Source organism: Pollicipes pollicipes, unplaced genomic scaffold (assembly GCF_011947565.3).
Source record: "Pollicipes pollicipes isolate AB1234 unplaced genomic scaffold, Ppol_2.1 Scaffold_4002;HRSCAF=4701_pilon_pilon_pilon, whole genome shotgun sequence".
NCBI classification, from domain to species: domain Eukaryota; kingdom Metazoa; phylum Arthropoda; class Thecostraca; order Pollicipedomorpha; family Pollicipedidae; genus Pollicipes; species Pollicipes pollicipes.
In genome coordinates, this window is record NW_023596420.1 from 12,876,298 (window position 1) to 12,889,783 (window position 13,486).

The 13,486-nt window shown below is 53.0% G+C and overlaps 1 protein-coding gene across 1 annotated transcript; it reads left to right on the top strand.

The window, feature by feature from the left end:
* Window positions 1–275: 275 nt before the first annotated feature.
* LOC119094110 (skin secretory protein xP2-like) lies at window positions 276–8,916 on the top strand. Its single transcript, XM_037217186.1, has 5 exons — window positions 276–284; window positions 745–1,350; window positions 7,076–7,817; window positions 8,091–8,167; window positions 8,725–8,916. Exons 1-5 carry the CDS (start codon window positions 276–278, stop codon window positions 8,914–8,916), a joined length of 1,626 nt encoding a protein of 541 aa, XP_037073081.1.
* The last annotated feature ends 4,570 nt before the right edge of the window (window positions 8,917–13,486 follow it).

The window sequence follows — 13,486 nt, forward strand, 5'->3', positions numbered from 1 at the left end:
ACAGTGCAGGACAGCGCTGGTGAAGTGACTCACAACCGGTCTGGCGCCGTCAACTTCCCGACCGTGACTGACTCTGGTCTGACTCAAATGTCCGGGCGTTGTGACACTGCGGTTTGCCGGTGGCTGGTGCGGTTATGGGTATCGGCGGCGACTCTCTGGCCACTAAGGTGGGATTGTCACGTCTGGACAGCGCCAGCAGTGTGCCGTATAAAAGCCTGCCACCGAATGTGACCGGCACCACTGCCCAACAGTCCACGGGAGAACAACAAGCAACAATGCATCTGGTGAGTGCGCCTATTGGCAATTTGATGATCGTGGCACAGGCAATCATCTTTCGTCCAGTTCTTGCACGTGCTTAATAATGCTGACAACAAGGCGACTAAGGAAAACGGTGTCGCAGCAAAACCTTAGGTGATGTTTTTGCAATGCAAGACTTTGCTTGAAGTACTTGAAGCAAACGGGCACGGAAGGGCATCTCTGTTTTCATAGCAACGGATGGAAAACCATGTGTCAACGTCGTGAAGTACGCGTTACTTGAGAAGCGAATGTAGCGAAGATACCTGATTTTTAAACACAGGACTTAAATGACAGAATAGCCGCATGGCTGGCTAAGTCCATGCCCTATGCTATGTCCTGCTATGGCCATCTCCTTTGTTTGTAGCTATGTCCAGCTTGCCAAATCACACTCCGGTACCTTGCTCTTGGTGTAATGCTCGTTCTCACTCCGTGTATCTCCTCGGACAGCTGGTGGCCGCCTGTCTGGCCGCACTGGCCCGTGCCGACGGCCCGGCCCCTGCCGACCCACACCAACTGCCGGCTGCCCACACGGCCGGGGAGCACGGCCGCTACGCCCACTACGCCATCGTCAGCCAAGAGCACATGCAGCCGGGCGACGGCTCGTACCAGTCGAGCTTCCAGACGGAGAACGGCATCTACCGTGCCGAGAACGGCAGCCCCCGACCCGGCTACGGCGCCGGTGAGCACGGCCAGCCCGCCGGCGGCTACGTCCACCAGGGCAGCTGGAGCTACACCGACGACTACGGCCAGCCGGTGAAGGTGGACTTCGTGGCCGACGAGAACGGCTACCGGCCCAACAGCGACATCCTGCCGACACCTGTGCCGACCCAGTACCCGCTGCCCGTGGTGCCTCAGGTGTACCAGGGCGAGGGGGCTTACGGCCCGGCTGCGTCCAGTCACAAGGCTCCAGCTCCTGCCAGCTACAATAAGGCCGCTACTGCCACCTACAGCGACCCAGGTGCCGCCATCTACAGCAGCCCAGCTGTCGCCACCTACAGCAGCCCAGCTGTCGCCACCTACAGTGGCCCAGCTCCCGCTACCTACAGCGGCCCAGTCCCCGCTAGCTACAGCGGCCCAGCCCCCGCTAGCCACAGTAGCCCGGCTCCTTCAAGCCACAGGGCCTCAGCTTCAACCGGCTTCAAGCACGGACGTTCCGCTGGTTATAGCACCCCGGCTCCCACCAGTTACAGCACCCCTGCCCCGTCCAACTACAATGCCCCGGCTCCCGCCAGCCACAGCACCCCGGCTCCCACCAGCCACTAGGCGCTACCTGCCATCATCGCGAGGTCTCAAGGTCCCGCTAGGTACAGCACCATGGCACCCACCAAACACCATGTTCCAGCTTTTGACAACTATGCTGGCTCCCGTGGCCATGAGGCTCGGGTTTCCTATGATACCTATGATAACTATGGTGCTCTCACTCACAACTGATATGGGTGACGTCGAACATGCCAAGCTTTCCTCCTTGCTAGTTGTGTGTATTTAAAGTGTGATCTTAAGGGAATATATACGTTTCAGCCCTAATCAGCGTGCACTTGAAGCCGATGGAATGGTCATTGAGCTCCTTTACATGGAGTCTTAGAATCAGTGCAAGCAAGCCTCCTTGCGCAGGGTGAGACGCGACAGGCGATAACGGATGCATGTGCTGTCGTGTGTAGGATTCCAAAAACCAAGGTTATATAGCCAGAAGTCTTTCGCAAGTCACGGGAGGGGACGGGGCTTCAGGAGATAAAAGTCCCACCACGGAAGAGTAGATCGGGATCCTCACGACCGAGAACGGCAACAGCGACACTGGGAGACGAAAGCTCCGCGTGTGTCAAGCGCTGAGATCCTTTTCAGCTAGCCGGTAAAGTTTCAACAATATTGATCTCTGTGCAGTTCGTTTCTCGGTGGAATCTCCGAGGCATTCGTGTTCGCCTCGATGTCGCCCGAGATCCGCCAGCGCGTTGACAGGGCCGATGGGCTCGGTGGTCACTACCGGACGACCCCGGTGACGAGCGTGCTGGTCCGGGTCGGGGAGGTAGCTGTGATGCTGTCTCGCAGCTGTTGCGAGCAGGTAGGCACCAGATGGCTGGTAAGGCTGCGATGCATCCTTGCATCGGCAGAAGCAGACTATTTGCAGAGTCTTCAATGTCTATGCAGTTGGAAAGTCTTCACGCATGCAGTCAACCACACTCAGAGTACATATTCAGCTCTATGTTTTCTCCTTGATACTTACGCTACACAACGCAACGACACGAGGGCACAGCGCCTGATGCTGTACGGCACATCCCCTCCCCAGCCATCCATGATGACTGGTTCACAGGATCCCGCCTCCTGACCCGAGTCGCAGTGCCGTGCGAGGTGGGTCGCGTGGACAGTGCCCCCGCCCCCTCCTCCCTAGTTACACGGGAGGGGAAAGGTTTCAACGGCTCACTCCTTTCCCCCGCTGAAGGGGGGGGGGGGGGTCACGGGACGGTTTCGAAGCACGCAGCCGTTCATGGTAATGTTCGTAACCACTAATGCACCGTAGCGCCTCATGCATCAAAACCTCTAATGCTTCATAACGCCTAATGTACGTAGCACCTAATGTACCATAACCTTTAAGGTACCGCAACTCCTAATATATCATAACACCTAATGTATCGCAACTCCTAACGTATCATAACACCTAATGTGTCATAAGATCTAACGTACGTAATCCCGAATGCTCGTAGCCTCTAATCTAATCTAATCACAACTCTGCAGGGAATACTGCTGCTGTTACCAGGTGTTATGAAACATTAGCGGTTTTGATACGTTAAGCGTTACGATATATAAGTGGTTACAAACATAAGGGCTTCCGATAATGATCCGGTTATCATTTTACGCTTTTTGTCGCAGGTTGGTAAATCTTAGCCATGTTATAAACTAGGGGTGTCGCCTTCAAAAATCGGTTGGGGGCTCAGCTGAGAACGCTGAACTGATGTGTTGCCAGGACCTGGTTTTCACCCGGATTTCGGCCACATAAATTTTCTTCCTCGATGTTGCACTTTAAAAGCAGGTTTTTGGAGACTTAAAATTGTTTTCATTCAGAGGAATGACTTCCCATTTAGACTTAATATGAAGCTGGGAGGGGGATCATCAGAAAAATAAGCCCAATGCCATGCAACGGGTTTTTGAAACTGGGCCTAGGCCAACAGCACAGACTGTGGGCACCAGCATGACTGCAAAGTCTGGCGTGGGAGTCCTTCAGCAGCCAGAGTCCTGCTCCACTGAGACTTTGTCCTTAAGTTGGCTCCGCCCCTGTGAGACCTCCCTCGGACAATTCTCTCGGACAATTCCTGCTCCGAGACTCTATTTCTAAGTCTGTTTCATGAAGTTTTTTGTCCTTACAGTTTCGTGAAACTGGGTCGGCTCGCCTCGTTTTTGTATGGTCAAATCCTCCGCCGGGAATGTTCTCCTCTAATACGTTGCCGAGCCAGCCTTTCGAAACCCCAGGGATGTCCCCCCTCCCACCCCCCACCGTGCCCTGGGGGATTCGGGCATCGCCACGCCCCCGATGGTGCAAGGTCCGCCCACTCTCCTCATGATTCGCCTCGGGTGGGTCACGCGCGTCCCCCACTCATCCCGTTGCTGCATGGTGCCGACACCTGGGAGGATGGGAGGGGGACAAGGCAGCTGTCCTGTTTTATTCTTCCGCCGATGGTCGGGCACCGCGAGTTCACCAATCTCGTCCGACTGGCCGGTGGCAAATGTCTCTTTTGAAGTGGCGGTCCGAAACGGAAAAAGGCCGCCGTCGTGTGAAGCTCTGGAACAATAGTCACTTGCCACGCCCTGTCAGCTCGCGCGCCGCTCTATCCCGCGGATCAGTTGACTAGCAGGTGCTCTCCTGCCGTGGCGGGGCGGCCAGGCGCAGACTTTGGCGGACCTGCATGCACTTCAAGGGCTCTTTTCGGCCTAATGGTGCTGTTTGCCTCGCAGAGGGGTTCATAGCAGCGGCCGGTCTGCTTCCTGTCCCATATCCCTCCGGGAAGCTCCACTGATCCTGGACAGGCGGTGTAGAAAAATGAAACGTGTCGAGATGCATGTCTACAATACCACCAATACAATGCCACCAATACAAGACCTACAGTACAATGTCATGTGGCGTGTGTTGGTCCTATGGTGGCGTGATTACCGCCGACCGCTTTTTCCAAACAGAATGGCTTAAGGTTTTTAAGGGATCGTGCACGACAGACCACCTGGTTCTACTTAAGGAAACCCGATCACGTGCATCATGCGTGTTCCGTTGGGACTGCCGTGCACCGAGGGATTCGCACGCGTGAGATGTCAGTCACTTTATCCCTCCACCAAAAGTTTGAACGGAGTTTTATGGATTGTGGGCGGGTCTGTGCCAAAATCTGGCTCAGTCTTAACTGCTGGGAAACATTCGTCATTGAGCCAACTAATGCATCGAATGTGTTGGGCCAAGGTTTTGCCGGTAGTGTCGACTGAAAGACCTGTTGGTTTTGCATACTGGTTGGGGGACCGGGGAGGGTTCGCATAAGTGCTGCCATTTCTCAGCCCACAGGCACACGAAAATCGGTTACAGCGATGTCGATGAGCTTTTTGCAGGGCGTTGTTGATGACGTGGCGAGCTTTCAGAACAGAACAGCAAGAAAGATATTATCTTACCTTAAAGGCATTCGATATAATTCGGTTATACAGCGCAGCAAGAGGGTAATTTTTTATCTGATTAGAATGATAAAGTATGCTGAATAACATCAGCTTCAGTTGGATTGAATGACACTAAATCTAATAAGAGTAAATAACATCAAATGAACTTAGACTGAATAACATCGAATCGAGTTGGATTGAAAAATATCAAATATACCTAGATCGAACAATACCAAAACGTACCTTATCTAGAGTTCAGCAACTATCAAGTAACAAGCGTCCTACCTATCGCTGCCTTAACTCGTCAGTTCTCAACAGCATCGCTATCATTTACCAATGCAACCGTAACGAGTGGCACAGAATGGCGAAGGAAAATAGAGCAGAAAAAAGGTGTCTCTGGATTTGCGGGAAACAAGAGGCGTCTCTGCCAACGTTGTGGAGGAAACGGACGTTGAAAACCTGAAAATCCAACCAAGGAGGAGCTCGAGTCCCTCACGACTGAGCACCGAGACGGCTTCATTTGGGGACGAAGTCTACGCCGTAGGTCAGGGGGTGGTGGACATTTGTTGCCAGTTTGTAGGGTCTCGACGTGCCTTACATCTGTGACATTGTTTTTCCAGTGCAATTGCAAAGGGTTCTGACATAATTCTACTGACGCACCCTCGCCTAAAGATCGTTCGTCGCGTGCGCACATATTTGCCCTGGGGGCAGCGTCGACCACCTTACTCCCCGTCTTTACTACGAACTTTATGGCATGCATAAATATGTCCGTATCAAAATGTTGACAGTAAAAGATCACGGGTAGACAAGTGAAAATAAGAACTACGCACAGCTCTTTTGGCGCTGGAGACTTGAATTGAGACGCTGGCACGGCTGGGCGGTGTTGGGCTTCCTGCCAGCGTTTATAACGTATGCATCGGGAATTATTTCCCAGACGTTGAAATCATGTCACAATGTTATTTCTCTTTTGAAGCGCCAAAGATGCATCCGGGGGTGCAAAAAACCAACAACGAGCGTCGCATCAAATACAGCATATTTAGCATAATACGTATTCGGCAATATCTTAATTTGGATGATTTCGAAAACATTCCAGCCTGGGTTGGCTGGCAAATGACGGAAGGCAGCACAGAATCTCAACTAGCAGCTGGTATGTAACGACAGAATAGAGTATCTGCAACAGAAAATAGCAAACATTATGATGAGTCGGATAATTTCAGCAGATTGTGCGCTTCAAAATCCTTATCTTGTTTGCACTGTTTCTGTCAATAAGCGAACTGTCGAACTAAATAGATGTCAGGCAGGGTAAACATGCCCTCGTATGTTCTCCAGCAGTTATTCAAAAAGTTATCTGACATTAGGCATAGCAGGTGTTCGTGACAACTGCCTATGATGACGGATAGCTGCCAGGTCCGGATGGCCTCTGCCGTTGTGAGGGTCCATTGCAGGAGGACAGCGCCGGTGAAGTGGCTCTCACCCGGCCTGGCACCGTCAGCTTCCCGACCGTCTGACTCCAATGTCGGGACGTTGTGACACTGCGGTTTGATGGCGGCTGGTCCGGTTATGGGCATGGGCGGAGACTTTCTGACCAATGAGCTGAGATCGTCACGTCTGGACAGCGCCCGCGGTCTGCCGTATAAAAGCTTGACACCGAGCGTGTCCGGTACCACTGTCCAAGTGTCGACAGCAGAACAACAATGTATCTGGTGAGTGCGCCCACATGGAAGTGATGGTTGCAGTAATCCGGCCCCGGCACAGGCAATGATGATTCGTGAAGCTCTGTTTTATGTCATGCAGTGTCGTTTGCTTTATTGGTGCTGTGACGCACCAGCTTGTACTTGCTCTCAAACGTCAAAACAAGACCATTGTGAAGAATCACGTTTCAAGCATCTTACCGGATGTTTTTGTACTGCATTGTTTTGCATGAATGAAAAGAGCAAGCGGGCACGGAAGAGCATGCTTTTCCTCATATTGGTGGGCAACAAATAATTAGATCATCTTGTAAAGTAAAAGCAACTAAGAACCGGATGAAGTGAATATGCCTGCCTTTTCGAGCCGAGAATGTCGTGACAGCTTAGCCTCACAGTCAGTTTTGCTCAGTTCTCCAAATCCCGTCCCGATAGCGCGCAATGCTCGTTCTCACACCGTGTGTCTCCTCGGACAGCTGGTGGCCGCCTGTCTGGCCGCACTGGCCCGCGCCGAGGGCCCGGCCCCTGCCGACCCACACCAACTGCCGGCCGCCCACACGGCCGGGGAGCACGGCCGCTACGCCCACTACGCCATCGTCAGTCAGGAGCACGTGCAGCCGGGCGACGGCTCGTACCAGTCGAGCTTCCAGACGGAGAACGGCATCTACCGTGCCGAGAACGGCAACCCCCGGCCCGGCTACGGCGCCGGTGAGCACGGCCAGCCCACCGGTGGCTACGTCCACCAGGGCAGCTGGAGCTACACCGACGACTACGGCCAGCCGGTGAAGGTGGACTTCGTGGCCGACGAGAACGGCTACCGGCCCAACAGCGACACCCTGCCGACACCGGTGCCGACCCAGTACCCGCTGCCCGTGGTGCCTCAGGTGTACCAGGGCGAGGGGGCTTACGGCCCGGCGGCGTCCAGTCACAAGGCTCCAGCTCCTGCCAGCTACAGTAAGGCCGCTACCGCCACCTACAGGGGCCCAGCTGCCGCCACCTACAGCAGCCCAGCTGTCGCCACCTACAGAGGCCCAGCTCCCGCTACCTACAGCAGCCCAGCTGCTGCCACCTACAGCAGCCCAGCCTTCGCCACCTACAGCGCCCCCGTTCTCATAAGTTACAGCGGCCCAGCTCCCGCTAGCCACAGCGGCCCAGCTCCCACTAGTTACAGCGGCCCAGCTCCCGCCAGTTACAGAAGCCAAGCTCCCGTTAGCTACAGTGGCCCAGCTCCCGCTAATTTCAACGGCCCAGCTCGCGCTAGTTACAGCGGCCCAGCTCACGCTGGTTACAGCGGCCCAGCTCACGCTAGCTACAACGGCCCAGCTCACGCTAGCTACACCGGCCCAGCTCGCGCTAATTACAACGGCCCAGCTCACGCTAGTTACAGCGGCCCAGCTCCCGCTAGTTACAGCAGCCCAACTCGCGTTAGTTACAGCGTCCCAGCTCCCGCTAGCTACAGGGGTCCAGCTCCCTCTAGATACAGAGGCCCAGCCCCCGCTGGTTATAGCGGCCCAGCTCACGCTAGCTACAGTGGCCCAGCTCCCGCTAGCTACAGCGGCCCAGCTCACGCTAGCTACAGCGGCCCAGCTTCCGCTAGCCACAGCGGCCCAGCTCCCCCTAGTTACAGCGGTCCAACTGTCGCTAGTTACAATAGCCCGGCTCATTCTAGCCACAGGGCCTCAGCTTCCACTGCCTTTAAGCGCGGACGTCCTGCTGACTACAGCACCCCGGCTCCTGCCAGACACAGCACCTTGGCTCTCGCCAGGCACAGCGACCCGGCTCCTGCTGGCTACCAGGCGCCAGTTGCCGTCCGCGTGAGGTCTCGGGGTCACGCAAGTTACAGCACCCCAACTCCTGCCAGACACTTCACCTCGGCTTCCGCCGGGCACAGCACACCATCTTCGGCCAGGCACAGCACACCGGCACCCACCAGACACAGCACACCGTCTCAGGCCAGGCACAGCAACCCGACTCCGGTCAGCTACAGCACCCCAGCTCCGGCTACACACAGCACATTGGCTCCAGCCAGACACAGCACACCATCTCAGGCCAGGCACAGCAGCCTGGCTCCGGCCAGCTATGGCACCCCAGCTCCCGCCAGACACAACTCATTGGCTCCGTCCAGACACAGCACATCGGCTCCGTCCAGACACAGCACCTCGGCTTCCACCAGCTACAGCAGCACAGCTCCGGCCAGCTACAGCACCCCAACTCCGGCCAACTACAGCACCACAGCTTCCGCTGTACACAGCACACCGGTTCCGGCCAGGCATTACAGCACCACGGCTCCCACCTCCTACCACGTCCCATCAACTGAGAGCTATGCTGGCTCCGGTAGCAATGAGGCTCAGGCTTCTGATGTCTATGGTGCTTCTACTCACGTCTGGTAGCTTTGGCATCAACACGTCGATGTGTTCTCCTGCGTGTCCTCGTGCTTGTTTTGTACATTAGTTAAAGGTAAGTGAGTTAAAGCGAAATATATTTTTAGCCTTGACAGACATTATGTGAAAACCGGCCTGACTGATAAGCCAATAACACTAGCCCTGACCAGCATGGGTGTGAGGAGGAAGGCGCTGCCGAATGGGATGGTTTTCAGCTGCCATCGTGTGGATGATGCCGAAAAACAAGGCAATGCAGCCAGACATCTCTGGCAAAGCACCGGATGGGACGGACGGAGAAGACCAGAAAGTCCACCCAAGGAAGGGTATGGGTGCACATGGTTGCGACATGAAATACTTCTCTCACACAATTGGCCAATATAATGGCACAGCTTTTTAGCCATTTTTAATGGCTGGTAGCATGCTAACTTTAACTGCTAACTTGCACGTACCAAATCTTATCTGCCTACAAGCAACAAACATGTCGGCAAGCAATTGTCAGCGAATGTCTGGCTGTACCATGCATAGGAAGGGTCCTATCCTTGAAACAATAGCGCACGGTGGTGTGGCGCTCGCGGTGCAGCACGGCCTCCCAAACACAGCGGTCCCTTTCGACGTCGATGTGCAGGCAGTGGTCGTATCCGTTGACCTTCGCGATAAGAACCACCATAAGCTCTATCTCCGTCACTAAAGCAGATATGCGTGCCGGCATTTCAAAGGTTCGTTGATCAGTTGACGTGTCCGTGTCCGTTCTTCTTGGAGACATCAATGCGGGCTTCGTGACACGGTGCAAATGACACGCTTATAACAGGAGAGGATGGCTGGAGAGCTTCGTAAAGAATAACAGGCCAGATCTTTTGAACATTCGAGATATGAGTCAAATGGCGTGGGGTAGGTAGAAGCCGCGGGAGAATGTCACTGCTACGTCGGTAACACAGGCTGTTAGTCGCGTAATACATCTCAGCCTGTCACGCGGCCGTGCACAAAACATTGGGCACACGACGGCGTATGACAGTGCCGCGGTGGGCTGATGATCGCCGACTGGCTGTTCAGGACTAGGTGGTTCGCGACTTGTAAAGGATCATGCATGGCAGACAAAGGTGGTTGTACTTCTGAAAAGCCCGAACCGATGCGCGATGCGTGTGCTGTTGGAGCGATCCCGCACCGTGGCAGTCGCACGCGCGGGGTATTAGCTAGTTAACTCCTTGGATAGACGTATTGAGCCGAGGTTACTGGATGGTTGGATGGGTCTGTACCATCACCTGGTTCAGTCCGTTGACTGCTGCCAAGCATTCAGCTTGGAGTCAACTCAAGCGGCTAGTGACAGAAGCCGAGCTTTGGTTGATGGGTGCCGACTGAGAGACCGGAGGCTTCCCGAGCGTGAAACGGGCCCGGGAGGATTTCCGCTGCCATTTCCGGATAACCGCTGCCAATTCTCAGCTCGCAGGCAAGTAAAATGTGGCTTCAAGAAACCGTAGGGTCTTAGACAGATAATGATGGCAAAGTGGCTGGCTTTGGCACACTTCTAGGACGTAGTAATAAGGATTTGTATTATTATCTCTATATCTATATCTATATATATATATATATATATATATATATATGTATATCTCTCTCCCTCTCTCCATCTCTATAGCTATATCTATATGTACATATATATATATATATATATATATATATATATATATATATATATATATATATATATAAGTGCTATCGTTCCAGTCTCAGGGGTTCTTCAGCGCCGCTTGAACGTGATGTAACTACGCTTATTTACGGTTTTGCGGTGTTTGATATGCACCCAGCTGTGTGGGTCAAGCTGTTTTTGGGCTTACCCAGTTCCCTTGACAGACGACGGTCTCGCTTCAAATGGGCTACTATACCGGGACTTCAGCAGCTTTTGTAGCATAGGAATATGAGCCCTCCGATATTTCCTGTAGCATGATTTTTGAGCTAAGATATCACGCACTGGCAGAGTTGTGTGAGTCTCATCGCGTATCGCTTTGGAACGGCGAGTTTCTGAACGGACAATTTAACGTAACCGATAGTAGAGCTTAGAGTAACGAAGAGCTTAGAATAGAAGGGAAGAGCTTAGAATAACGTGATGCATGACGGCTATTTTACGGCGCGACGGAACGGTGCTGCTCCGTCTCCCGGCAGTCTCGTGCGTGCGTTCATATCAAAAGGATGTCTGCACACGTGACTGACAGCCGCATTTCACGGCCTCCGGCAGATCGTGATCTCGCACTCGTGTCTCGACAAGGACGGGTCGGAGCGACCCCGGGGTGGAACGAAGAGAGACGCCATGTGAAATGGTACGGTCGCACGTATCACGTGTGACGTGCTCAAAGATGGCATGCTATCTTCCACGGGTTTACACGTTTTGTGCTACATGTCGGCACCCGGGACACGGACACACTCCGGAGTGGCACGCCTCGATAAGGAATGGAGCGGGCAAGATGGTGATGATTCGTCACACGCGTCATGTGTCATGGCGCCCACGTGTTGAAGTATGGATTTGGCTATTTTGGACGGGTTTACACCTTTTGCGATGTCGCGGCACCCATGACTTGAAGCCACCCGAGAGTCGCACGCTTCGATAAAGCATCAATTGTAAGAGTGTGTCCTTCCAAACGGTTTGGCCCCATGCACTTCGTGCCACCCCCACACGTGCTGGCGATATGGATTTTTGAGCTTACGCCCATTTTCACGTTTTGCACCATTTCTCGGCACTTTCGTTACGAAGCCATTCGGGAGTGGCATGTGTACAATAGTGAATCCAACGGGCCATTGGGCGGTGCCAAGTTTTCAATCATACGGCCCACGTGTCGCGCCTTCACGAGCTGGCAAGGTGGATTTCGCCGTTTTCAACGGTGCTCACGTTTTTTGCCACATCTCGGCGACACAGGAATAGTACACATTGATAGAGACTGTAACTGGAAGTCGTCTGCGGAGAACATGAGGTTACACGTGTTACGTGTCATGTGTAGCCGCGCTGGAAAACGGATTTTGCGTTTTGACGGGTGTACACGTGATATCTTTGCACCCAGGGAACGAAGCGAGCAGCGATTGGCATGCTTCGACGGGCAGTCTAACGAGTAATCACGTGGTTTAACTTGCAATGATCGTTATGATCATTGCATGTTAACCGCAGTGATCATATTAATCAATCGCAATGCAAATGATCGCAATCATCGTTACTCTTACGTTTTGTGCTTCACGTGCGCACCAGCTGTGAAGATGCAGCTTTCCGATTTCGTCGATTTTGCGTTTTACGCCACATCTCCGCACCCAGGGTACGAAACGACGCGGGACTGGCATACTACGATCAGAAACTAAACGGACAGTCGTGTGTTTTCAGTTGTGCGTGCGCACGGGTCACGTGTCACACCCACACGCTCTCTCCTGCAAAAGGCATTATTTAACTTAACATGGCATGGCAGCGTCCTGAAAGAGACTGGGCGCACGCAGGAAATATGCAGCGAATCGCTGAAATTATCGCCGAGTCGATGTATTTGTTGTGGACTCACCTTTCCTGGGTTGATGACTTGGTGAAGGAGAGGGAAATGCCGAAAATATTTAAAACGTTAAGACGCAAAGAATCCCTACCCCACCCGTCTTTTCATGCCAGGTTCCTCTGTTCCACTAAGGGAGGCTCGCCCCTCCGTGTTGATGTTTCGTTGCCTGCGCACGTGCCGGCTGGAAGCCACTACGCGCGTGTTCCTTATCGTGTAACGGCAACCTGGAACCGCACGCCCCCGACCGCCACTGTGTCTTCATCTGTGAGGAAGTGAAAACTCGCGTTTTAAGACGCAAATGCTGGACATACTCCCAGGTTTTAAACCCATGTTGGTGATCTATGTTATACGCCCATAGGCGGGTTAGTATGTAATCTTCGCAGATTAATCACCCTATGCGCTTGCAATTTGTCTTCATTTCTTATTTTAGTCATGATTTGGGTTTGGTGCACGCTGATGTGTCAAAACTTCAGGTTTATGAGAGCTATCGCTTTATTTCTTTCGTATTCTATCGTATCTGATGTCATTGTGTTGTAACGAGCCACACATACCAAACGTTGCAACCAACCAAAGACCTGAAAAGACACCTCGTGGATGGACTTGGTGTAAACACTGATATAAATACTTCGGATGATATCTTAGAGGATGATGATACTCCACATATCAAAATCTAACTTTCTGTCCATGCAGATTAACGGCTTTTTCCACGTGTTGTGTTTCTGGCGTTCATTGGAATGCAGATCTAGATTTTCATAATGACGCAGAGGTCTTTGTTTCTAGGCTAGATCTCAGCTCACCTCTTGCATGATACTTCTGGACCGGATCAGTCCTACGTTTGGTGGCTGGTGAGTGCATCTGTCAGGTTATTCTGTTTGCACTATTATTGTATTGCTGGCGGTATCCAATGATTGTTGGCGACTCATTCACAATATTTATGGAGGTCCTCCCAAGTTAGGGAGGGTATGTCTGTTTTTGGTGAGATTTTGTTTAG